This window comes from Macrotis lagotis, chromosome 3 (genome assembly GCF_037893015.1).
Source record: "Macrotis lagotis isolate mMagLag1 chromosome 3, bilby.v1.9.chrom.fasta, whole genome shotgun sequence".
Lineage (NCBI taxonomy): Eukaryota > Metazoa > Chordata > Mammalia > Peramelemorphia > Peramelidae > Macrotis > Macrotis lagotis.
In genome coordinates, this window is record NC_133660.1 from 278,654,432 (window position 1) to 278,679,199 (window position 24,768).

Sequence of the window (24,768 nt, forward strand, 5' to 3'; positions counted from 1 at the left end):
CCCCGGGAGTTGGGGCTGGAACTTCGGGAGCTCCGGGCTGTAGACACTTTGTATCTCTTTGGAGGGACTAGGTGTCCCAGAACAGATACTTTGTGTCCTCCTCTGTATCTCTTTGGCCGGGCTTGGGCTCCTGGAGCAGCAGATACTTTGTATCCCTTACCGTGGGGCGGGCGCTCACCTGGGGCCGTTTTCCTCCCTCTGTGGGCAGGAGCCAAAGCTGGAGGGCCCTCACTCCTGAAGGCCTCCTCACACCCAAGTCTGGGAGCACTGTCAACCTAGCACCTGCATAGTTCTAGGGAGAAGAACATCGACCACTCCCACACCCCTTCAGTATTACAGAGGAAGGAACCGAGTCCCAGCGATCCCGAATGACCCATCCAAGGTGACGAGGGGCTTTGCGGGCTCCACGGAGCACTTTTTCTTTTGGCTTTGACCTTCTCCAAGGATGAGCAACTAGATAGTGAAGAGGAGAGTGCACTGCAGAGCTGTAGTCGGGAAGACTCGCCTTCCTAAGTTCCAAATGCAGCCTCAGCCATTTCCTAGCTGTGGGACCTGGGCAAGTCTACTTAACCCTGTTGCCTCGGTTCCTCGTCTGTAAAATAAGCTGGAGGAGGAATGGCAACCCGCTCCATCTTTGCCAAGAAAACCCCAAAAGGGGTCAGGAAGAATCGGACAAGACAGAACAAGGCCCAGATTTTCTGTGATGCTTTCTAAAACGTTCTTAGACCAACACAGTGCATGGCTTAGGGTTGGCTATTTTTCCTAGCAATGACTTCTGACCTCTCATCTCTTTGATTTTCCACACTCCCCAGAAGGGAGGTGCTCTAATGTCCTTATTTCACAAATGAGAAAACTGAAAATCACCTCAGGGTCAGCAAACATTTGTTTATTTTCTCCTAGGGAACCAAACCCAGCCAGAGCTGTTTCCAGCCCAAGTCTTGGCTAAATCCAACACTTTCCTTTATACCACACAAGGCTGAAACTAAAGAAGTGAAGAAGCAAGGGAGTTGGGGATCGTGGAAGGGGCAGGTTTTTGTTTGTTTTTAACTGGAAAAGAAAAGCCATGGGGAGTGCATAGGTGCCTCCGATGTCTGAAAACCCACTATCCTGCCTGCATCTCAGGAAGTATAGCCAACAGGGCGGCCAAGAGCAAAATACTTAAGACCATAAAAGGGTTGGATCTAAAGGGAAGTCACAATACAGTCTGTACTCCCAGAGGAAAAACACAAAAGGGGAAAGGATCAATATATACAAAAAGATATGCAGATTTGGAAATTGAGGGATGCCCATCCATTGGGGAAAAGTTAAAACTGATGATTTTCCTGTACTATAAGAAATGATGAGTTTTCTGGCGAGGCTTCCGTGAACCCATGAGCTGAGCAGGCGGAGAGGAACCCTGCACACCAGAAGAGCTATGTGGTAAAATGATGAGCCTCTTAGCTCTTCTCAGCAAGACAACGGGCCAAGCCAGGTCCCAAAGGATTCCTGGTGAAACATGCCACCCACTTCCAAAGAACTGATGGATTCTGAATAGGGAACTGTAAAGAACGTTTTATCATTGTTTTCCTTCAGGTTAACTAAGATAGTTTACATAATTGCCTAATTTATGCCAAATTGTTTGCAATCTCAGAAGAGGGAGTGAAAGAAGGGAAGGAGAGAATTTTGAACTCAAAATTTAAAAAAATGTTAAAAATTGTTTTTACATTTAACTTGGGAATATATTTCTCTAAACAATAGAGGCCAAAAATAAAGGGAATCACTAGTTCTTAAGCAACCCCAACAAAGTCTCTTGTTCTGAATTGCCAGTCCCTGTGGCAAAGCTGCAGGAGCTAGGGATTGTGGGGATATGCTAGTCTGTAGTGCTGTCTGTCATTCATTGGTTGTGTCTGACTCTGTGCCCTATTTGGGGTTTTCTTGGCTAAAACATTGGTTTGCCATTTCCTTCATTTCACAAATAAGGAAACCAAGGCAAACCAGGACTACTTAACTTGCCCAGGGTCACACAACTAGTGTCTGAGGTGACATCTGAACTCAGGCCTGTAACTTTATCTACTGCACCACTTAGCTGCCTATTGTCTTTCACCCAGGCTGCATCTCTGCTGCAGTAGAGGGCCTGGAGCTGGTTAATGAAGCTGATCCCCCGGGAGTCATTATAGTGTAATAGCACCACCCAGTCCCACATAACACTTTCACATAAATGAGCTCATTTGATCCTCACAACCAGCCAGTGCCAAGCTTCATTCCTATTTCACAGATGAGCAAATAGGTGTGTGTGTGTGTGGGGGGGGGGGGTGTGAGGAGAGACCTGATTTCCTTAAGGTCATTCAGTTAATAACTGACTGAAATGTGGAAGGCTCCAATGAATGAGATTTGTGACTCTCCCAATAGGGCCAGCCGGCACAGCTCCTCATTGTGACAATGGCCTTACTAGCCCCAAAGCCTGTGCAGTCCCCAACTTGTTCATCCCTTCCTGTGGACTTATTTAGGGGAGAGGTGAGCACCAGAAGTTCAACTCAACTTTGACCAGAACCCTTGTGTTGAGAACTGGCCTGGCAAAAAAGGAATTGGGCAGAATCTCACCCTCTGTTCCCCCATATGACTGGGGGAGTAGGGAATGCAGAAGACCCAGGAGGCTGTGATCACCTAACCTAGTCCCAGACTGGACTTTCATTTGACTCGTCTAGTGACTTTTCCAAGGTCACACACAGCTAGGAAGTGGCCAAACAAGGCCTAGGTCCCAAGGTCCAAGTGTAAGAGAGTCCCCTAGACTACCCTCTCCGAGGGTCTTGATGTGGGTATTCACCACCTCATCTTACAGAAACCGAGGCTTGCCCTGGCCGGTCATATAGCTGGTAAGTGAAGTGGGTGCAACTTGAGGCCAAGCTCTTGCTTGGTGAATGAGCATGAGTGGTCCATGTGAGGTTGAAAGGACAATTTTGGCAGCACATGTGAAGGTTAATTAAAAGTATAAGAGCAGTCAATAATGCATTAGTGTCCCAGATTTCCCACATCCCTTCCAACAATGATCATTGTCCTTTCTGGTCATACTGGCCAGTCTGAGAGGTGTGAGGTGGTACCTCAGAGCTTTAATTTGCCTTTCTCTACAAAGTAGTGATTTAGAGAAATTTTTCAGATAACTATGGATCACTTTGATTTTCTCATCTGTAAACTGCCCTTGTATAACCTTTGACCATTTGGCAATTGGGGAATGGCTTGTTTTTATAAATTTGACTCAGTTCTCTTGTATATTTTAGGGATGAGTCCTTTGTCAGAAACACTAGTCATGAACATTGTTTCCCAGTTTACTACCAAATAGAATCTCTTCTCCTTTCCACAAAAGTTGAGTGAGAAGTATCCTGGTATGTAAATTTCTCAGGTTAATAAAAGGAAATTTTAAAAAATGGAAGTTTGGAACCCTGAAAAGCACAAAGAAAACCCAAGAAATTAAAGGTAGCTAAGAACTGAGTGATTTTCTTGAAGCATTGGCAGGGGGAAGAGGAGAGAGAACAGCTAAGAAGCCATTCTGAGCTTGACTAAAGGAGCCTCATATAACTGGCAGATGCTTTATAATGATGGCATTTGAGAGCTTCTTAACCCAGGGGGGAAGGGGGGAGCCCTTATCATTTACAGATGAGGAATGGAAGAGACACAGGTTGACTTGCTCAGGGTCACACAGCTTGTGACTAGGTGAGGCTAGATTTGAACTCAGGTCTTCCTGGCTCCAGGCAGGGTGCTTGAACCATGGAGCTGCCTTCATTAAGGCCTCATCAATAAGTGTGCAGGACCCCAGGGCCCTGACCTCCACACACCTCTAGTTTTTGTTAAACTGAAAAAATCAGCAAAATCCAGTTAAGTTATAGGAATGTTAAGAAAAGGAGGCCTGAGAAACGAGTCTAAATTACCACTCCTGAGAGCCACCCCCTGGAGTCATCACTGTGGGCTCCATCTGGGAGATAGTGGTGTGGGCAGGTCTAGCACCCTGCAATGTCCCTGAAGTCCCCTCACCCACAGGAAGCTGACCCGGGAGGTCTGCATGTAGTCGGGCCTGGTGGAAGGCTAAGGCCAACCCCCTACCCCGCACACACACCAGACCCCAGTCCAGGGCACACTGGCTGGCAGCCTCAACTTCTCCGGTTGGGGTGGGCATAACTGGGGCTCATGCTGTGGTGTTTTTTTATTGGCAGTGGAAAAGGCTTCAGTACTTTATTGAAAGAAAGCAATAAATAATACTGTGATAAAAATAGTTCAAAAGTAGGCTGTACAGAATTTGTTACATAATCTGAAAGTTCACAAAAGATGAATAGAAAACCGACAGTTACAAGGAGTTATCCGGAAAGCCAAGGCGGAAGCGCGTAGGAAAAAAGACCGCTCATAGATATGCACATATGTATATATTTATATGGATCCCTCCAGCTCTCTATACACACACACACACACACACACACACACACACACACATACATATATATAGTTGCATAATAAATAATGCACCGTGATCTCTGCTAGTTCCGTGTTGGCTTCGTAATGGGCCATTTTAGAAAGGATGTGAGACCATTACCACCTCCAAGACCTGTCCACAGGGGCCGACTTGAGACAGACAGGCCGACCAACACGCGCTTAGACTAGTAAGGCCTGGATGGAAGAGGGCGCTGCAGGGGTGGGCCTTGGGCCTGCAGTGCACCTTGTGATTGGTCCTCTACAAAATTGCATCAAAGCCTCTAGGCCAATGGCAATGGGAGGAAAGCACTTCTTTGTGGGCTGGGGCTGGGGGTCCCCGACTGGACCCTCCCTCCCCTCCAGGTCCAGCCTTACTGGCGGAGAGACTTTTTTCTCCATTCATGGCTTCTAGGCAGTCACTGAAGACGAAGTTATCCAAGGACGAGAGACTCCATTGGAAGAAGGCATCCTGAGCTGGTTTTTCGAGAACGCCTCCATAGTGTTCTAATTTTCTCAGTTCAGATTTTAGTAGAGAAGATATTTAAAAAATGAAATTGAAAACCGTCCATACTACAGAACGCAAAATTTCTTTTTAGAAAAGGCTCAGCTGGGATCAGTACTGAATCACACACCATGCCTGCTTGTGACAAGAAGTCTGATTGTTCCACCAACATAGGAGGGCTCTGCTTTTGGAAGCGTTAGCTGCGATTGAGGCTGCTGGCTCCCTGGTAATGGGGCACTTTTTACAAATGTTGTAAAATCCTCATTTCTTTCAGGTTTATTATTTTAAAAAAAATTAAACAATGATAATTACATTAACTGCATAATTTACAAAAAAATCCTATTTGCTCAGGATTTATACTTACAAGCGTTACAGTACATTCAGTTGACTAACAAATTAAGTAGACTTGATTGGAAAAGATATTTATAATCTGGATACACATGAAAAAAGTAAGTAACTGTATAAATGAAGTCACATAAGTTTACATAAATATAAGAAACATTTAAATCTAAAATATTTTCTCTAGGGTATTCATGAATTTTTTACTAATTAAAAACTCTGTAATAAAATATCTCAGTGTCCATATAACAAGTATTAACAGATTAGATCCACTCAATTCTAAAATGTGGTCTTGGCTGCATTCATACCGATGCATAATCATCTGTAGAAGTAGTGTGGGTAAACTAGGAGAAAAAAAAAAAACACACACAAATATGAGGGGCCAGCAGCCAAAGGGCAGTGAAGACAGGTCCAGATCCCCACCCACACCTTCTCTAAGAATTCATTCCCCGGGCAAAATCCAAGTTGCGTAAGGACAGGAAGGATGCCCCTACACAAAATGGTTGGGGCCCATCTTGAAGTCCACGTGTAAACAAAGCCACTCCTTGAAATGACTTTTACTAAGTCATTCTGACCCACGAAGAGAGACTCAGGACTCAAAAGCATCCCCAGCGGCCCCAAGCCCTGGTTTTGGGCCCCTTGCAGCTCCTCATGCTAAAAATAGAACTTCTGCTCCTCAGGACTGAAGGATGCCTCCAGTCCAGGAAGCATCTGATCTCTCCCCTCCACCTTTTCCACTAGGGAGAAGAGTACGGGTGGGGTTCAGATGTCAGGTGAGTGTAGCTGTCACCTGGACACCCCATGAAGGGGCTGCTGCTAGTTAGTTGGATCAGTGACTAATAGCTTCACGTGAGACCATTACTACACCCCTTTCCCTGCCAGAGGCAGCTACACCACTCCTGATCAAACACTGGGGAGAGGTGAAACAGGGCAGTGGCAGGCCAGTGTCATATGGGATACTTGGGACAGTTTGAAAATAGGGGTAGATTCCTGAAATTGCTCTAGTCCCTGACCCCATTGCAGCTGGGAGAGTAGAGTAGGTAGCCTTGGGATCTCTCTCAAATACAAAAATGACATAAACTATTAAAAAATGAAATGCGTAACCGCCTTGGAGAAGTATGGCCAGCCGGGTGCCCCTTCCTCTCCTCAGAACCCAAGAGGCTCGGGCTGGAGCTGTCTGGAGGCAGCTGGCAACCCCAAGCCCAGGTCATGCCCGTCGGAAGCTCAAGAGTAGCCTTCTCTTTCCTGAGACTCGGGCCCATGAAACCAGCCCAAAGGGCTGCTACCCACTGGGCCCTTGGCAGGGCCACATCTCTACTCACCAAGAGAAGGCTTTAACAGGAATAAGTCCTTACGGTCGCAGAATCCAACCTCTGGCTTCCTGACACACTGCCTGTTCAAGAGCGCAGAAGGAAAGCATGCAGAACACACCATGCAGTTAGTCTTTAAACCACCCGAGTAAGGACAGTCGCAAAACATTCTGAGACGGCAGCAGTGCCTTTCCCCATGGGGAGGTCTGGGAATGAATATGCTGGTGGGGAGCGACAGCTGCTCCCCAGACAGTGACCCCCCAAGGTCTCTAAGCCCCCCCCCATACTCAGGGGGCAGGGGGCAGTATCGGAGGACCCTGGAATCTCAGGGATGCCAGAGACCTCAAAAGTGTCACTAGCTTTCGACAGTCCGCACAGAAGGTATAAAGGGATTGCATACTGCAGGTCAGTGGGTCCTCCAGGAAGCATCACACTGAAAATGGGGTAATCCCAGAAAACCTGTGGGCTCTGGGGTTGGCCCTATACCGGCAGCCCCAGACCTTCCAGGAGCAGCAGCTCATTATTGATAATTGATATTTGATGACCCTGACAGAGATGTTCACAAAGTGAGATCCCTCAAGAATTCTTCCCTGGGAGTGGGGAGAGAGAGAGAGGATCAAAGGGCCTCCTGGGGAGGAAAGAGAAGTGATCTGGCCCCAGGCCCCCAGCTAAACCAATAGACCCAGGTGTTCTAGTCTCATGGACTGGGGCTTTGAAATTGCCTATTTCAACATAAAAACACCTGAGAAAATCTATCTTGGTCTTGAAAAGCTCCCTAGATTCTACATCTAGGAATGCCTCTTGTCCCCCAAGACAAGGCGCCCAGGAGCCACACTCAGGGACACCCCCAAGTGGTGAGAATTGAGATCCAAAGGAGATTCCAGTTTAAACATGCTTCCATTTAGAGTATGATTTTCCCTTTTGTTTTGAAAGATGATCTGAATCTATCTGGATGCTTGGGCTTTAATAAAGTCAACAGGTCAAGATTCTGAATTAAAATGAAAGGTCTAGGCCAAGTGTCCAAGAAAGAAAATAGGTGAATTTAGTTTGTGGCTGTTTTCTTCAATGAATGATCTGGAGACACAGGTAAGTGAGTCAATACTCTAAATTTAAAAACTGTTCCTATATTCACTTATCCCATGATATGGTGAGGGGGGTGGCTAAGTCTGAAAGCTGGCACAGCTCCAAAGGAGCCTCATATTGGTTCCTTTTCACTGACTGGGGAGACCCAAGGGAGGCAGGCAGTCCCAGACCTAAGCCCTCGGGGCCAGGGCAAACCAGACACACCCTCACACTGGTGGTGCCTCCCTACTGATGTCTATGGAAACTCTGAGCTCTTCCCCAAGTATGCCTGGTGGGTTCTCTCCATCAAAGAATGGCACCAAGGGGCATGGCAAAGGCTAGAAAGCCGCAGAGGAGCTGAGATCTGTGTGGTGGATGCACCCAAGGAGGGGTCCGAAGTGGCTTCAATACTTGAAGTCCCATAAATTCACGTGCCGCTGCCAGCAGCACAAGACAAAGTACTGAGAGAACACAGGAGATGTGGTAGCATTTGGGATGCCAAGGAAATGTGGGCAGCTGCCTTGGCCTGGGGATGCTAGCAGAGACCACAAGGATTCTAGAGGAAATGCCTGATGGTCAAGGGAAACATTTCAAGTCAGCACATGCAACAGGAAACAAATGTTTTAAAACTTAGTAAAATTAAATGGGAGAACTTAGATCATTCAATAATTTACATCTCAACAACAACAAACTGAGCATGCTTTCAGAAATGAAAACTGACCACCTACCATCCATTTGCATTTTCTTTGGCTGCATAGAAGGGGAAGACATGGATGAGGTGACCCGGAAATTTGCAGGGAGGGTCTCTGCTGATCCAGCAGCTAAACCTCGAATGTCCTTGGGTCTAAATTTTTTTCTCCATGAAGGGGCTCTTCTAAAGCTTTTATCATCATCCTGGAAAATTCAGCAACACAGTAAAAATCCAGGGGAGAGTTGGGACAAACCTTTCCACCCACTTTACTTCCATTCAGGCCAGACTCTCCAAAGGTCCCACTCATTTGGTCCAGCCCTCCGGCCCAGAGCACTGAGTACATGAACCTCCCAGCTCTCCTGGCTGTGGCCACCAGAGGGAGTGCCAGGGACTCCAGCCCTCACTTCATCTCTTCCCAAACCTCTAGTTCTGTTCTTCTCAAATCCCAGGACATCTCAAGAGTGGGGACGAGAAGCTGGGCCATTTACAGAAGAAGAAGGAGGGAGACACAGGAAGTTTAAAATGGCCCATCAAGTCTCTCAACATTTTATAACCTTTGGTCACAATCAGTCCCAACCCTCGTCTTTGGGACTGAAAACAATTCAAGTAAGAAATCATTGCCTTGGCAAAGTCTTTGTCTTCTCAGTCTAACCCTGTCCATCCCTTGGCTGGGTAGGATTGGCTGGCGGTCAGAACTACTGTTTCAGGCTAAATGAACTGAGGCTTGGGACAAGCGGACATTCGTGTTCCAGTTGCCTTTCTGAGCAGGACACTACTTAGGCCTCTTCTTCTTAGAGAGAGATGGTCAAGTAGGTGACAAAGAACCCGACATGTTAGGTAGAAAAACTTACTTCTTCAAACCTTCTGTCAGTGCCCATGAACAGAAGGTTGTTGAATTCTCTTTCCAAGACAGCACGAGCCTAAGGGAAAAGAAGAGGCAAATAAAACCCCCAAACAGAGATTATCTTAATCTTTAACAAAGCAATGGTTTTATTTTTTTAAAGCTCTAAAGACTTCTTATAGCATGTTAAACTAGCTCCATATTACTGAGGCGATCTTTCTGCAAGAGGCAAGATCAAAGCGGGCAACCCTAGAGTGACTAAATGTCTGACAATATTCAACTAAGCTTCCCTTCTAGTCACTAATTACATGCAGAGTTCTTAAATTGTGGGTTGTCCCCCAAAAGGTCCCGGTGGGAAAGAGAAAGATCAAAAGCAAGGCTGAAAGGAGATCATCTACTGGCCCTCAAGGGAGAAAGGAGCTTCTGCCAGGGCCTGTCGGTGTGGAGGGTCCCTGGGCAGCCAGAGGAGGAAGGGATGCTGGGAGGCGGGGGAGAAGGTATGTGGTCGCTAATTTGAAGGAGAGGAGCTTTAACAGCTGAATTGCTTGTCCCCAAACGGGAATGAGGAGCACAGAGGGCGGCCACAGGAGGGCACAGGCCAGACCTCCAAGTGCTGGCAGGTTCCAAGGGAGATTCATTTTGGGGGAGGGGCTGGACTAGCTCCACAAACTGCCTGGCTCTGATACCCATGAAGCTCACCTGGGTGTTCTGAGTAGGGATCTGTAGCAGCAGGGCCAGAGCATTGAAGTCAAAGGTCTCGTCCAAGGCCACCAGCGCCCCGTGGACCCCGCTTTCCACCAGGTTGTTGGCATACTCCTTGAGGCCAATGGATAATATCCAGCGGATCACGCGGTCATTGCTCCAAACAAGCACCTCTAAAATAGGAAGTGAAGAGGACAGGGAGGATTGCACAGGCCCCAGAAGCACCCACCTCAGGGATTAGAGAAGGAGTGACCATCCTTCCTCTTCCCCCAGCAGCTGCTCTAGGTTAGGCAAGGAAAGGAATGGAGGACAGGATGCCACATAACTCTCCAGTTCTCTTCACCATTTTACAGTTAAGGCAAGCAGAAGATCAGTGACTTGCCCAGGACCCACAAGCAGTAACACGTAGCTTAATGGGACACAATGACTACAGGCCCAGCATTCTTGTTTCTGCACATAAGCCGGGGCTGTCGGGAGCAACAGGACAGGATGCTGCCCTGTCCACCATGGGCCAGCTCTGACCCCTCTGGATCATCCTCCTCCTCCTCCCCCCATCACATCCCCTGGGCCAGACAGGGGGTAAAGGTAGGGTCCTGGAGAGTCCAGGGCCACCCAGACTCCAAGGAGGATGACTGTGCGAACCTTTGATTTCGTTCTGACTTTCTTCTCTCCTCCTTTCAAGTTCCTTGCGATCATAGTTCAGTCTACGTAGACACATGATTCCACACTGGAAGCTATTCCTGTAGAGAAAAGGGAAGTGCTCAGCAGCAGCCAGGCATGGATCTCCACTGTTGCAGTCACCCTGCCTTCAGTCATTTACCTGTGAAAACTGTCCACCATCTTAAGCTGTCCTCGCAGGTCTTTCTTGGTTAGGTGGTCGAGCATGCGAGCGTCCACAAGACACTCCATGAAGTAGCTGCGATACTGAGGGAGCCCCAGACTGGGGAGCCACTCATTACCGATCCACTCGTGATTCATGTCGCCATAGGCTAGCGTCTGCTTGAGAAAAGGTGCCAGACAGTTACTGAGGAGAGACCAAGTCAATGAACCTAACACTTAAATTACCAGTGGGCAGATGGCCTATCTCTGGGGATCTCTCAGATGCTTCAGCTTATGTAAGACATCTGCATCCAAAGGACACTGCACTCCAGGGGCAAGTAACAATGAGACAGTGCCTTCCCTGTCCCCCCCACCACCACCCCCCCCCCAAATCGTGCTGAGGCATTTCAGTGTTTGAAAATCTTAACCCTCCGTAGACAGAATCACAAGAGAAACTAGCTCCACTCCCAGATTCTGAGTATCCGGTGAACTATAAAGAGTGGTCATGACTCATGAACAACTTGAAAAGCTTGGCCAAGGCTTAATTTTTAAATCCAGAATTTAAGAGGAGACATAACTCCATCAGGAGAAACCTGGCTCAGCTACACAAGGGTGAATCTTTCCTGTGGCAGGCACAGGTCTATGCCACCTAATGTTCTGCCACCACATACCCTCTGTGCCCTGGTATATTTTCTGAGATAAGGCCACTTGGCTTAGGGGGTAACTGCACTGGGCTTGGGCATTCTGAACTCAAAGCTGTCCTCAGACCTACAAATCACCTAGTTTCTTAGAGCCTCAGTTTAGTCATCTGTAAAATGGAGATAATGCAGCTCACACAGGCATTCTCTCTGGGTAGATGCCAGAGGCTGACTTTCACCATGAGACTCCAAGCCAGCTCAAAGTCAGAGATGAGGCAGGGAGAGGGGATCTACAAAGGATTGTTCTGGACCATCCCTCTAAAGGACCAGGACCCACGGAGGAAAGAAACCGCTGGTTTTGTCTGATCTTCTGACAGTGGATTCAGAACCAAGAACCCAAACCTCCTGAAAAGATCAAGGGGACAATCACAGTCCTTCAAGTGGTGATTCCAAATATGTGGTACTTCACTGTGGCCATCCTCAATTGGAGGCTGGGCATATTGGCCAGAGCCTTCCCCAGAGTCGTGGGTCCTTGACAGATGATGCAGGTGCTAACCTCAGGGGGCACAGGCTGGCCTTGCTGGTCCAGAAGGGAATGCATATGATATATGGTCGATGCTGCTTGCTCCAGCAGGATCTGTATTCAAGAATGGATGAGCCTCCTTCGAACTCAGTGACCAGCTTGGTGGCTATGGCTGATTTCCTGAAGGTCACTCATGAAACCATTCCAAGTGGCTGTTGGGCAAAACTATTGCCAGAAGGTGAATTTCTTATTCAAATACAGGAGAGGAAAACCATTAGCAAATGGCCAAGTTGAAAACACTGACCTGAAGCTTAATTCTCCCTGTTGATGGCACTAGGCTAGGACCTAGGGGGAGACACCAAACCAAAAGCTCCCGTCCTCAAGGAATTTCCCTTCTATGTGGGCAACAACATGAGCAGCAAGAGGCACATCCAAGGGGAAGACAAGTGGGGGAGTGGGGTCTGGGAAAGGTTACATGCCAGAGTAGCGGTTTGACCCTCCCAGGCACCTGTGCAAAGGTTCAAAGAAGAAGCCAGGTCAGCCTTGGCTTCTGGGAAACCACTTTGGCAGGTGTATTAACTGGAGAGAAGGGATGGCAGCAGGAAAAGTTCTGGAGGTAGAATCTACAAGGATTGGCACCTGATTGGACATGGAGGACAAGGAAGAGTCCAGAAAGACTCTAAGAGTGACTTAACTAAAGTCAAATGTTGGCTAAAATTAATTTCCTGTTGTGAAAAATGAGCCTAAAATGAAAGCTTTAATGAAAACATACCTTGCTCCAAATGATCATTAAGGGGAGTTTAATCTCACCCAGACCAAGTTGAGTTTGCTTGGGTGAAGATGAGAGAAGATCATTTAGGAATATTCCTCTTTGAAGACTTAATTGAGACTAAATCACCAAGGAACACAAATGAGGATCCTGTTTGGTAATAAAGAGGGTCCAGGAAATATGTCTCTGCTGATGACGGGAAAAGATCAGTCTTCTGGGGATCCCGGTAGGCTTTGTCCTGGCTACAGCCACAGCTCTTGAAGACTCGGAGGTCCTTAGCCCAACCCAAGTTCTCCATCAGGAATCAAAGCCATTTTCTCAGTGGCAATAACTTCGAATAAGAGGCCTGTTGCTGCTCCCTCAGGGTCCTGGGATCTTTCACCCATCAGCCAGCCAAACCCTCATCTATGTTAACTCCTTCAGTGGAAAATGAGGTCTGAGAACAAGTGATGACCATCTGCCCATCTGTCCATTTGAACCATGCCTGATACTAGTAAAGATGGCAAACCTGTGTCATGTGCTCATTCCTATCACTGAGGACTGAGGATGTCGTTACTCTTCTTTGGACCTTGTACAAGAGGAATCAGAAAAGCCAGGCCTGGTCTGCTCACCTCCCAAAGCTCTCTTCCTGTTCATTAATCCCCATGGGTTGCATGACTACATCTATACTGATGGCTCCCACACGTGTGGCCGAATTTAGACATGGGAGATCAGTTTCTGTAGAGAGCCCAGGCTCTGGAGCCAAAGGCCCTGCTAAGTCAACTAGCATAATCAATCGCCATCAAATGTGGCCCTTTCTCACAAAACACACTCTAAGTTCCTAGGACATCACCCCTTCCATGGGTTCTCTCTTGGTCTCCCTCTCTCATGTCCTACCCTCATCAATTCATCCTTCTTGTGGCTACCATGGTGATTTCCAGCATGGATCCTGTTCCCCTTCATCCCATTTGGGAAGCTTAAAGGGCTCCTTGGTGCTGAGGACAAACCAATTCTGTCTCTTAAGTGACTCAACCATAGGGTTCCAAGCTTTCTGGACTGGTGCCCCACTGTGTCGGCACTCTCCGTTCCAGGATCCTCCACGATGCTCCAGCTCTCACACCATCCCCTATTCTCTCTGCACAAGCTGGTCTCCACATTTGACTGGCTTTCCTCCATCAAGGCTGCTTTCCAGATTCTCACGTCAGGGTTCTGTCCTACACAAGAGACATGCTCTTATGTACATGCTGTTACCTCAACAAACCATAAGCTGCTCATGGAGCTACTACAAGGAGGGTTTGGTTTTTACCTTTGCAGTCCCTGGTGCTGGGTCCAGAATTAGGCCTTAACAAGCATGTTGCAAAACTAACTGTGAAGTTCTAACTTGTTTAGATATCGCAAGTAGGTGGAGACATTGAAAGACAACTATAAAACGGGGCATCTTGACCTTCCACCGTGGGAACACCAATCAACACCACATCCATTTCTGATCTCCAAGCAGCAATCCAACCTAATCCTAATCATTCCTATCACTGAGGACTGAGGATGTCATTATTCTTCTTCAGACTTTGTACGAGAGGAATCAGAAAGCCAGGCCTGGTCTGGTCACCTCCCAAAACTCTCTTCCTGCTCATTAATCTCCATGGGTTGTGTGACTACATCTATGCAGATGGCTCCCACACACGTGTGGTTGAATTTAGACATGGGATGAGTAAACGGAGGCTCAAAAGAAAGAGGTGAAATGTCCAATGTCATTCAAGTCCTTAGGGGTTGGTCTTGATCCAGGCCCCACATCTCTATCTCCCTGCTCAATGTAGTCACCACAACAATCCAGGAAGGAAGCCCTCTAGCATGTTCCCAGCTCAGTGAGACACGACTTCACCTTGTAAGGACGGGTGTTGGCAGATGACATGATACTTCACCAGTTTATGCCAGTAGGGCCACAAGAGGATTTCCTTCACCCCTTTGCTCACAGAACATAAAAAGCTTATTTTAAAAATAAAAACCCACCACCAACACCAGTAAAATAATATTCCTGTCCCAGTACCAAAGAAGTATAACCTCAGGAGATGTCTAAGCATCAGCCCCTTTTTAAAATCAACTATGGCATTTTATATAAAAATCTGTATTAACCACCCATTTCCATCAAAATTGCCCAGGAAAGATATTCAAAATTGTCCATGAGACATTAACAACTCTTTTAATCAGTGGGCTGGGAACCTTGGGAAAGTTTTGATTTATATTTTCAAATCATTAGCAGCTTTCAAATGATTAGGATACTGAAGACATCAAGAGAAGAATGAACTTTCATGCATGCATTCATAGCTTCAGGGGAATGGGTGCAAACGTTAAGGAGAAACAAATTTGAGAAAGTCTCCAACCTGAGCCCAGCTGCCCTCCTCATCGTCCTGATGTTACATGGTTAAAAAAGCAAAAGAACACAAAGATTAGTACTGGTGAGGTCAAAGGTACAAGCTGGCAATGCAATGGTATGGGTGCAACCTAACTGAGCAAAACTACATTCCAAGACAAAGGGCAAAAGGCAAGGATCGTGCAAAACAACAGGCATTCTGGGTGGAAAGCAAAAAAAAAAAAAAAAAAGCTGAGACAGAGAGAAAGCAAGGGAGAGAGGGAGGGAGGAAGGATGGACAAAGGGGGAGGGAGGAACGAAAGAATTAAGGAAAGGAAAGGAAAGGAAGGAATGAGAGAAGAGGGAAGGGTACTTATGCTCAAATTAGCAAGAAATTATTAGCAAATAGATTAAGATTCTCTGAGAAAAGCTAAATTAAAACCACACTTCTAATTTCAGAGAACTAAAAGGAATACTAGATCAATGATGATTCTGATTTGGAAAAATTAACTAATACCTCAAAGGAATAATTGTCTTCAATTATTCCACATGAATTTTGTGGGGGATAAAAGGCACATGAATCAAACAACAGAGGACTGACCGTTTGAGGCGTGGCTGTCAGGTTTTCCATTTCTTCATGTGTTAACCAGACATTCCCCGTGGTCTGACATGACCCCAGGGAGAATAAGTCACATCCCACGAAAGGAAAGCAGTAACAAAGAGGAAAGGATGGGTTGCAGAACATAAGCAACAAGGACATCCAAAGATTTGAGGATTTGAGCTGCAGCATCCACAGTCCAGATAGGATGACCCCAACATGGAGCACTGTGCCTTCTGGGAACTCCTACCCTATGCTACTAATAGGTGGGGAAGCATCAGACTCCACAGGGGCACTTCAGGCCTCAAAAGTTAAAACCCAGGGTCTCCTCTTTTTAAAGAATACATTTAACAAAGAGCTAACACCTGAGAAACTTTCTTTTCAGGGTGTTTAAGTGATCTAAAAAAATAGTTACACAATTGAAGTCAAGATCTGGAAGCTGTTTTTCATTAAGCAATTGCATTTTAAAATATGGTAGTTGAATGGGGGCGATGATCCACTTTGATGGACTCTGTTCATTCCATCAGTGCAACAATCAGGGACAATTTGGGGCTGTCTACAATGGAGAATACCATCTGTATCCAGAGAAAGCACTGAGGAGTTTGAACAAAGACCAAGGACTATTTACGTTCAATTTAGAAAAACCTGATATCTTATTGTCTGATCTTGCTCTCTCTTATACTTTGTTTCTTTCTACCTTTAGGATATGATTTCTCATCACACTCAATTTGGATCAATGTGTACCATGGAAACAATGGAAAGACGGGCAAATTGCCTTCTATGGGGGGTTGGGGAGAGGGAAGTAAGATTGGGGGAAAATTGTAAAACAAAAATTTTTTTTCTTTTTTTCTTTTTTTTGGTTTTTGCAAGGTAAATGGGTTTAAGTGGCTTGCCCAGGTACTCCTGATTCCAGGACCGGTGCGCTTTTATCCAACTGCACCACCTAGCAGCCCCAATAAATTCTCTAATAAAAAAAAGTAATAATAAAATGTGGTAGTTGATCAATAAATAAGAAATCTCCACTATTATAAAATAAAAGGAAATTCATTTTCTGTTTTTTTAGGTTTAACATTATAGTCTTGGTTCATGTAATGACTGAAATTAGTTATAATAATAAATAAGTCAAATTGAAGCATCTTAAAATTGAAGCATCTAGAAACCTGAAGGGTTTTTTTAATGGCATCTCAAATAATAAATAAATTAAAAAGTAATTTAATTTAAAAATTTTAAGATTTCAGCTGTTATCTGAGCACAAAAGGCACATCAATGCGTACTATTATGAAGGTTTATCTTTTAAGAATAAGATCACAATTCTGTCCTTGGGGTAAAAAAGTTTGAAATAACTGTGAATAATGAATTCTGGCAAAAACTGTTGCTCATTCTTTGAACGTTTTTTTTTTAAAGGATATAATTTCAGTTTGGCTAGTCATAAGCCAAAGGAATATATTCTGGGAGATGCAATCAAATGTCAATTTTTAAGAGGCTGATTGTGGGAAGTGCACTTCTTAATCAACAGTCAAGCCCTGGAAACTGAAGAGACTGAATAAAACACAAGTCTTCCTAGTATCAGAGATCTGATGGGCTGCATTTGACTCATTTTAGCATTTACAAAACTAAACCATTAATTTGGCCAAAGAGTGGTAAGGAAGAGGTTGTGAAGCCCAATTGGAAATGTTTTAGCACCTGTTTTATTGTATGGATGACTGTGCCCTTAAATTCTCAGGTTGATTGGATCTGGCATGACAAGGTACAGTCCATGATCTCTATGACCTTACTTATGGTATTTTATTTGCAAAGGTTTTTTTTTTATATGAACTTCATTAAACTTCAGTCAATTCTGTCTGAATAGTCATAAAATCCAATTAGTGCGGGCTAAATGAAGTTAGGAAGGACACAGGCATAATATCCATGTCATCAAATTTCTCCCAATGTTGGTCTCAAGTTAACATGCAAAAGCCTGAGTATGTACTGTCTAGAAAATTATTTCCAACTGCCTTTCATCAGTGCTACCATTTATTGGCTCTAAGATTTTAAATCTGTAAAGATGAAAATGCACAGAGATGAGTGATTTTAATGACATTCTCCTTGGACTCACCGTTCTTGATGTGGGTGGTGCAGATGGACTTGTCAAGGACATGATTTCTTGAATAGCGAGCCTCAACTTTAACCTGTGTAGTGGATTACTGATTCCAATTTCACGCTGTATTTCAGTATCTGACAGAGCAGACATGATGGCCCCACTTTTCACATTTGCTCGGCAAGCAGCAACATACCATGCAGGCATCCCGACCCATAGCTGGGAGAAAAAGAAAATCATTAGGGAAAACTGAGTATCTTCTCCAGTCTAGAAAACAGATGAAGTATACTACAGGAAAACTCTTTTTCTCAAGAGCTTATTTGTTTGCTAATCTATTCATTTAATTAATTATTTGTTTATGGCAGTAGAATTAAGAATGACTTGCCCAAGGTCACACAGCTAGGTAGTTATTAAGTGTATGAGGTTGAATTTGAACTCAGGTCCTCCTGACTCCAGGGTAGGCGCTCTATCCACTATGCCACCAAGCTGCCCCCTTTTTCAATACTTTTTATAGCTGTCATTACCTCAAGCCACACAACCACAGTTGGCCCATCCCACTGGGCAAAAGGCAGACCTTGTCTTCGGGCTTCCTCAAGCAGTTCATGCCTAAAAAAATAATCAAAACAAAATAAGAAACTGCATCCATTTGTAAAATATTGGGAAGATGTTTCCTAACACCATCTTTCTAGAAATTAGATGCATTCCTCTTGACTGATTACACACATCAGCAATATGATCAATGAAAGACTCCATATCATATTAACATAACTTTGAAGGAATTATAAAGTGTGAATGAATAACAGAAACCCTTCCATCCTCTTATCCCCTTTTCAAAGAGTTCTCTCTTAATTTTTAAACTGAAGCAACTGTTGCTGCTTCTGAAGCTCTAAACCCACAGATGGTGAAGGGTAAAACAACTGTTCAGGAGGAGATTCCCAGGTTTTCTTTGCTGGCACTTGGGGCAAGACCTTGTTGCTTTGCCCCCTTCTCAGATCTAGGGCACAGTCTCGGGTAGCAAGTCCAGGGCAAGGAGGAGTAAGGACTAGTACATCAGAGCCCAAGGGCCACAGTGGAGCAGGGCAGAGCACAGGCCAGGAGAGAAATAAACTCCTTAGATCACACCATCATGGAAAAACTGAAAATTTCAGGGGTCTCTAAAAGTCATTGAAATTGGTTTGTGCTGGGGTCTAAGTAAGAGCAATGTTGTAAGATGATCACTGGTGAATGATTTAGCTTTTCTCAACAAGTAATGATATAGGACAAGTCTGAAGGATTTAGGGATGAAAAATGCCATCAGTTTTCAGAGAGAGAAGTCATGGTGTCTGAATACATAGAAAAGGAATCAGAGAGCATGTTTACAGAAGCTCCTTTTGTTATAGTGAAGAATTGGAAATCAAGGTTATCTGTCAAACTGGGCAAGAATGAGCAAGTTGTGGTAAACAAATGAATGGAATATTATTGGGCTATTGGGAAAAATGAAAGGATGGTCTCAGAGAAACCTGGGAAACTAAACCTTAACTGACATCTAGTCAACTAAACAGAACCAGGAGAACAATTTATACAATAACCACAACATTCTAAAGAAAACTCCAAACTGTGGAAGACTTAAAGGGGGTCGGAGGGAAGGGGTCATGACTGCAGAAGTCCAAGAGCAGCTTGATTCTTGAAAGAGGGAAGAGGGGCTCCAGGTGGAGCAGATGCTGGGAAGCTACCAAAATGGACAATGGAGGTTTGTAGTTTTTCCCTTAGGGGCAGACAACAAGAAGGGAGGCAAGAGCTAGGACCACCCAAAAGAGAGAGCAGTAAGGAGAAGCAGTATTTCTAAAGGGAACACCACCAAGCAGGGCAGCTTGGTGTTGTGGAACTTCTCTAATCCTAAAGAAGAAAAGCCAACTATCCACAACAGAACTGCTCATTCCATGTATGGCACCTTTTCTATTCTATTTGAAATGGGAAAATCCTTATTTTATTTATTGCTAAGTTCAAAATAATTAAAATTTAAAACAAACATTTACAAAAATTAAAAAAAAAACATTCACAAGGAGTGAATGAAGTAAGAGTGATCTGGAAGCCTCAAACAAGAGATGCAAACTTCTACAAGTTGAAGGGGAAAATATAAGCCAGAAGTTTGGGAAGGAGGTTGGGATAAAATCCTTCAGGAATTTTATTTATGTTTCAAAGGCTTAACAGTGAGGCCTAGCTGCTGATTTAGAAGATGAGCAAATGAATACAAATACGCAGCTAAGAGAAGCTACAGTGCAGAATGACCCTAGACAAGCCACTCTGCCTCAGTTTCTACCTCTGTAAAATGATTACAGCCCCCCCAAGGGGTTGTTGTGAGAATCACAAGAGATCACATTCATAGAGCCCTTTACAGTCAGTGGTTAATAAGGGCTTGTTCCTTTCCCATCCCAGAAGCTGAACAACTAGAAAGCACAGGGGTCAATGGCTTCCTTTCTCAGACTTTGATAACCTCACCCTATCTAAGCAGCTGCCAGACATGACCAATAGAAGTCTACACTGAAAGGGAAGGGGAGTGGGGGACACCACTTTAATTGGGAAGTTAAATATATTAAATGCTTTATTCAATACTTCATCAATTGAAAAACCCAAAGCCACCCTAGTATATTTGCAACAAATCAGTAATCCATGAGTGTGGGTCCTGCCTCATCTGCCACCCAGCCAGGGTCACCAGTCCCAAACTTGAACCTTGTCCTGTTTGGCAGCCTCTGCCTGGGTGGCAAAGCCTTCCAACTCCCCAAACTAGCTCCAAACCATAAAGAGCAGTAAGAGGAGGACCTGAGGGAGAAGGGGGGAAGGAGAGGGAGATAATAGGGTGTCTGATTATTTTAAACACAATTTAGAAGTTTCATCATAAAAAGACAGATTTACAATACACACATCGCAAATACACAACATGCTGTTAAAAGAAGTATGACACCACATCATCGGCATGGAAGTTATCAATGGGGATGGAGTCATTTTAAATGGAGATACCATGCCCAAACTGGAACTACTTCCTTGGTAAATATAAATGAAAGCTTTTTTGAGTATTTAAAATGTCGATTGGAACACACACTGACACCAAATTCAACACACCAAACTACTCCACCAACTTACCCTGATTTGACCCTAGAGGCCCAGGAAGAAATAGAAAAGGAAGATTCCTGTTATGAACTCAGCTTATAAAAGAGTCTAATGTTGAGGTGGAAGAAAAGGGTTCCCATTAAGGAGTCTGCCAGAGGGCAACAACTTCTTATTCACTGCCCCTCTCCCATAGCCCTCACGCTGCTCAGGTGGGAGGCAGAGGCTCCCTGAAAACCTTTGTCAAAGACAGAAAGAGCCCTCCCAGTGTCGGCTAGATTCTCCCCCCATCCCTGTTACTCATGCTAGAGTCAACAGTGTGAAAATTCTCTGGATGTGATAATACTCTGAAATCAGTTCAACGTGGTGAAGTTTCCACTTCATGTTGCTCACAATAATTTCATTCCTCCCATAATCATGTGGTGAGTACAGTCACCTGGAAGCCAACCCCAGCAAGTTCTTGCTAGGATCCCAGACCATAATAGGGAAGAGGAGGGGACAGGTTTTACCAAAAAGGTGTTTTTCCTATCAGAGTAGCACATCTGGCTGAACCTCTGGATCATAAAATGTTGAGCTTTTTAATTTTGCTAGGAACTCATAGGTGTATTCCAAAGCACAGATTGGATTTTGGGTGCTTCAAGACATCAAAATTCTAGCTCCAGACTATGTCTCCTTACAAAAATTAAAATTTAAAAATAAAATAGGGAACAGTGAGGTGGGGAGGGGAGGAGGACAATTTATGAACAAAGTCTGAAAAGTAATTGCTATTGCTAAATGACAATTTAACTGAGGCCTGTGTGTGTGTGTGTGTGAGAGAGAGAGAGAGAGAGACAGACAGACAGACAGACAGACACACAGGAAGAAAAAGCTATTTCTGATTTTGGATTTTGTAGGGGGTAGGTCTGACCCTCCAGTCTTTTCTCTAGTCCTTGAACAAAGCTGTTGAAAATGCCTGTTGAAAAGAGAGGACAGGCGGAGCCAAGATGGCAACATGAAGGGATCCAGTCTTAGGAGCTCTCTGATACAAACTCACAAACTAAGGACTCTAACTAAACTTTCGAGAGACAGAACCCACAAAGGGACCCAGTGAGGCAGTTCTCCTACTCAAGGTAACCTGGAAAAGAGCAGAAAGGCTCTGCTCCCCGGGGCCAGAGGGGTGGCCTGCCAGAGCCAAAGAACTTCAGCCTCCTGGAGGCAGCCCCAGTGTGCTGGGAGCCTCAGCTCACAGCAGCGGGGGAGTCTCCTGAGCTGCACCCTGGGGAGCACCGGGCACAAAGGGGGGGAACGGGGGGGGGGGGGGGGGGGGGACCTCTGCCAGAGCGAGCACATGGAGCCCAGCCCTCAGGGCACACAGCCAGCAGCCTGGTCTTTCCGCAGCCTAGACTGGAAACAGAAGCAGGTGGAGCTGGTAAGCAGGAGCCCCCAGGGCATGAGCCCATTGAGCTGAGGGAGGGGAGTGAAGAGAGATTGCAGAGCTCTGTCCTCTGCCCCTGGAACAGGACTCTGGGGCTCTGACCACATTCAGATCCTGATTGCAGTCTAGCCCCCACCCCACCTCAGCCCCGTGGCAGAGGGGGGCACTTATGGTCATTCACAGACCAGGAGGGAGGACAGAGTCTCACACACTGAGACCCTTGTGGGAGTGTCCCAAAAGCTCAGGAAGCACCCCCAAAAAACAGGCTTAGGCTGGGAAAATGAACAAAGAAACAAGAGGAAGACCATTGAGAAATATTTTGCAAATGAGCCCAAGAAGGATCAAAATACTCAGTCTGAAGATGAGGAAGCACAAGCTCCTGCATCTAAAGACTCCAAGAAAAACAGAAATTGGGCTCAGGCTGTGATAGAGCTCAAAAAAGACTTTGAAAATCAAATGAGGGAGTTAGAAGAAAAACTGGGAAAAGAAAGGAGAGAGATGCAGGAAAAACATGAAAATGAAGTCAGCAGCTTAGTCAAGGAAATCCAAAAAAATGCTGAAGAAAATAGCATGCTAAAAACCAGCTTAGGTCAAATGGGTAAGACAGTTCAAAAAGTTATTGAGAAGAATGCTTTAAAAAGCAAAATTAGCCAGATGGAAAAAGAGAGAAGAAAACTCTCTGAGGAGAATAAATCCTTCAGACAAAGAATAGAATTCAGGGAGATTGATGAATTTACCAGAAATCAGGAATCAATACTTCAAAACCAAAAAAAAATGAAAAATTAGAAGAAAATGTGAAATATCTCATTGAAAAAAACTGATATGGAAAACAGACTTAGGAAAGATAATTTCAAAACTATTGGAATACCTGAAAGTCATGATCAGGAAAAGAGCCTTGACATCATTTTCAAAGAATTACTACAGGAAAATTGCCCTGATATTCTAGAAGCAGAGGGCAAAATAGAAATGGAGAGAATCCACCGATCCCCCAGAGAAAGAGATCCCAAAAAACCAACCCCCAGGAATATTATAGCCAAGAACTCCCAAGTCAAAGAGAAAATATTACAAGCAGCCAGAAGGACACAGTTCAAATATCGTGGAGCTGCAGTCAGGATCACACAGGACTTAGCAGCAGCTACATTGGAAGCTCGTAGGGCTTGGAATACAATATACCGGAAGGCAAAAGAGCTTAGAATGCAGCCAAGAATGAACTACCCAGCAAGGCTGCATGTCCTCTTCCAGGGAAAAAGATGGACTTTCAATGAACCAGGGGGATTTCAAAGGTTCCTTTTGGAATGGCCAGAGCTGAACAGAAGGTTTGATCTTCAGATACAGGACTCAGGTGAAGCATGGAGATTGGAGGAGAGGGGGGAAATATGAGGGACTTAATGAGGATGAACTGCATGTATAGAAAAATGATACTGATAATATGCATATGAACCATCTCAGTTAATAGAGCAGGTAAAGGGAGCTTTTATATTTGAAGCACAGGAGAAAGCTGAATTCAAAGATAAAATATGGTGTAAAAATATAGTCAATAAAAAAAAGGAAATGGAATGGGAGAAAGAAAAAGGAGAGGGGGAATAGTCCAAGCTATTTCACATATTTTTTTTATTACAATGAGCTACTGCAATGATATGGAAGGGGGGAGGCAAGGGGAAATGAGGGAACCTTTGCTCTCAGAGATGGTTAGGAGAGGAAACAGCAAATATACTCAATAGGGTATAGACATCTGGAGTAAGGAGTAAGAAGGAGGGGGGAGCAGGGGAAGGGGTGGGGATGTGAATAAAGAAGGAGAGGATGGACCATGGCGGGACAGTGTTCAGATATAACACATTTTTTTTTTTACTTCTTGCAAGGGGCTGGGATTGGAAGGCCTGCCCAGGACCATAGGGCCAGGTGGATTCTGGGCCTAAGGGGTGGTATGGGGGCTCAGGGCTTCTTGGCCCCAGGACCAGGGATCTGTCTGCTGCGCCACTCAGTGACCCTACAGCAGAGTCAGAGTGAAAGGAGAGAGAAAACAGAGTACATGGTAGTGGAGAAATAAGAAAGGAGGGAGTTGCGATCAGCAATGGCAACGTTGGAAAAATATGGAAGTAACTTTTGTGATGGACTTATAAAGAATGTGATCCACTCATGACAGAGTTGATGGTGTTGGAACAAAGACTGAAACACATTTTTTGTTATTATTATTTGGGGGAGGGTGCAGGGCAAGTGGGGCTGGGTGGCCTGCCTGGGGCCACATAGCAGGGTGATCATTGGGTGTCTGGGGCCATATTCGGACCCAGGTGCTCCTGGCTCAAGCGCCAATGCTCTGTCTGCCACCCCGCCACCCCTACTATTATTACTATTTTATTTTATTTTGGGTCTTTTTTTCCCTTCTTTTTGGTTTTTGCAGGGCAGTGGGGATCGGGTGGTTTGCATGTCACATGGCTGGGTGATTATTGAGTTTACGAGGCTGGATATGGACTCGGGTGCTCGTGGCTCCAGGGCTGGTGCTTCGTCCATTGCACCACCTGGCCATACCTACAATTATTACTATTATTTTTTTTAATTTTAATTTTTTTTCTCCCTCCCTTTACTTTTTTGCCCAAGCAAGTCTATATTCATGGGGGGAGGGGTATTTTGTTTACTTG

The 24,768-nt window shown here is 45.1% G+C and overlaps 1 protein-coding gene across 6 annotated transcripts in view; it reads right to left on the reverse strand.

The window, feature by feature from the left end:
• Window positions 1-3,855: 3,855 nt before the first annotated feature.
• PPFIA1 (PTPRF interacting protein alpha 1) overlaps window positions 3,856-24,768 on the reverse strand; it is a 94,370-nt gene continuing 73,457 nt past the window's right edge. Inside the window, exons 22-31 of one of the 6 annotated variants that reach the window (XM_074230858.1) lie at window positions 18,159-18,240; window positions 17,653-17,853; window positions 14,991-15,017; window positions 10,705-10,880; window positions 10,527-10,624; window positions 9,882-10,057; window positions 9,193-9,261; window positions 8,379-8,544; window positions 6,601-6,671; window positions 3,856-5,622 (exon numbers count right to left, since the gene is read on the reverse strand). In XM_074230858.1, coding sequence (XP_074086959.1) covers window positions 6,613-6,671; window positions 8,379-8,544; window positions 9,193-9,261; window positions 9,882-10,057; window positions 10,527-10,624; window positions 10,705-10,880; window positions 14,991-15,017; window positions 17,653-17,853; window positions 18,159-18,240 — 1,054 coding nt within the window. In that variant the 3' untranslated portion in view covers window positions 3,856-5,622; window positions 6,601-6,612. The remainder of the gene's footprint in view (window positions 5,623-6,600; window positions 6,672-8,378; window positions 8,545-9,192; window positions 9,262-9,881; window positions 10,058-10,526; window positions 10,625-10,704; window positions 10,881-14,990; window positions 15,018-17,652; window positions 17,854-18,158; window positions 18,241-24,768) is intronic. The other 5 variants (XM_074230861.1, XM_074230860.1, XM_074230859.1 and 2 more) reach the window with 5 other exon arrangements.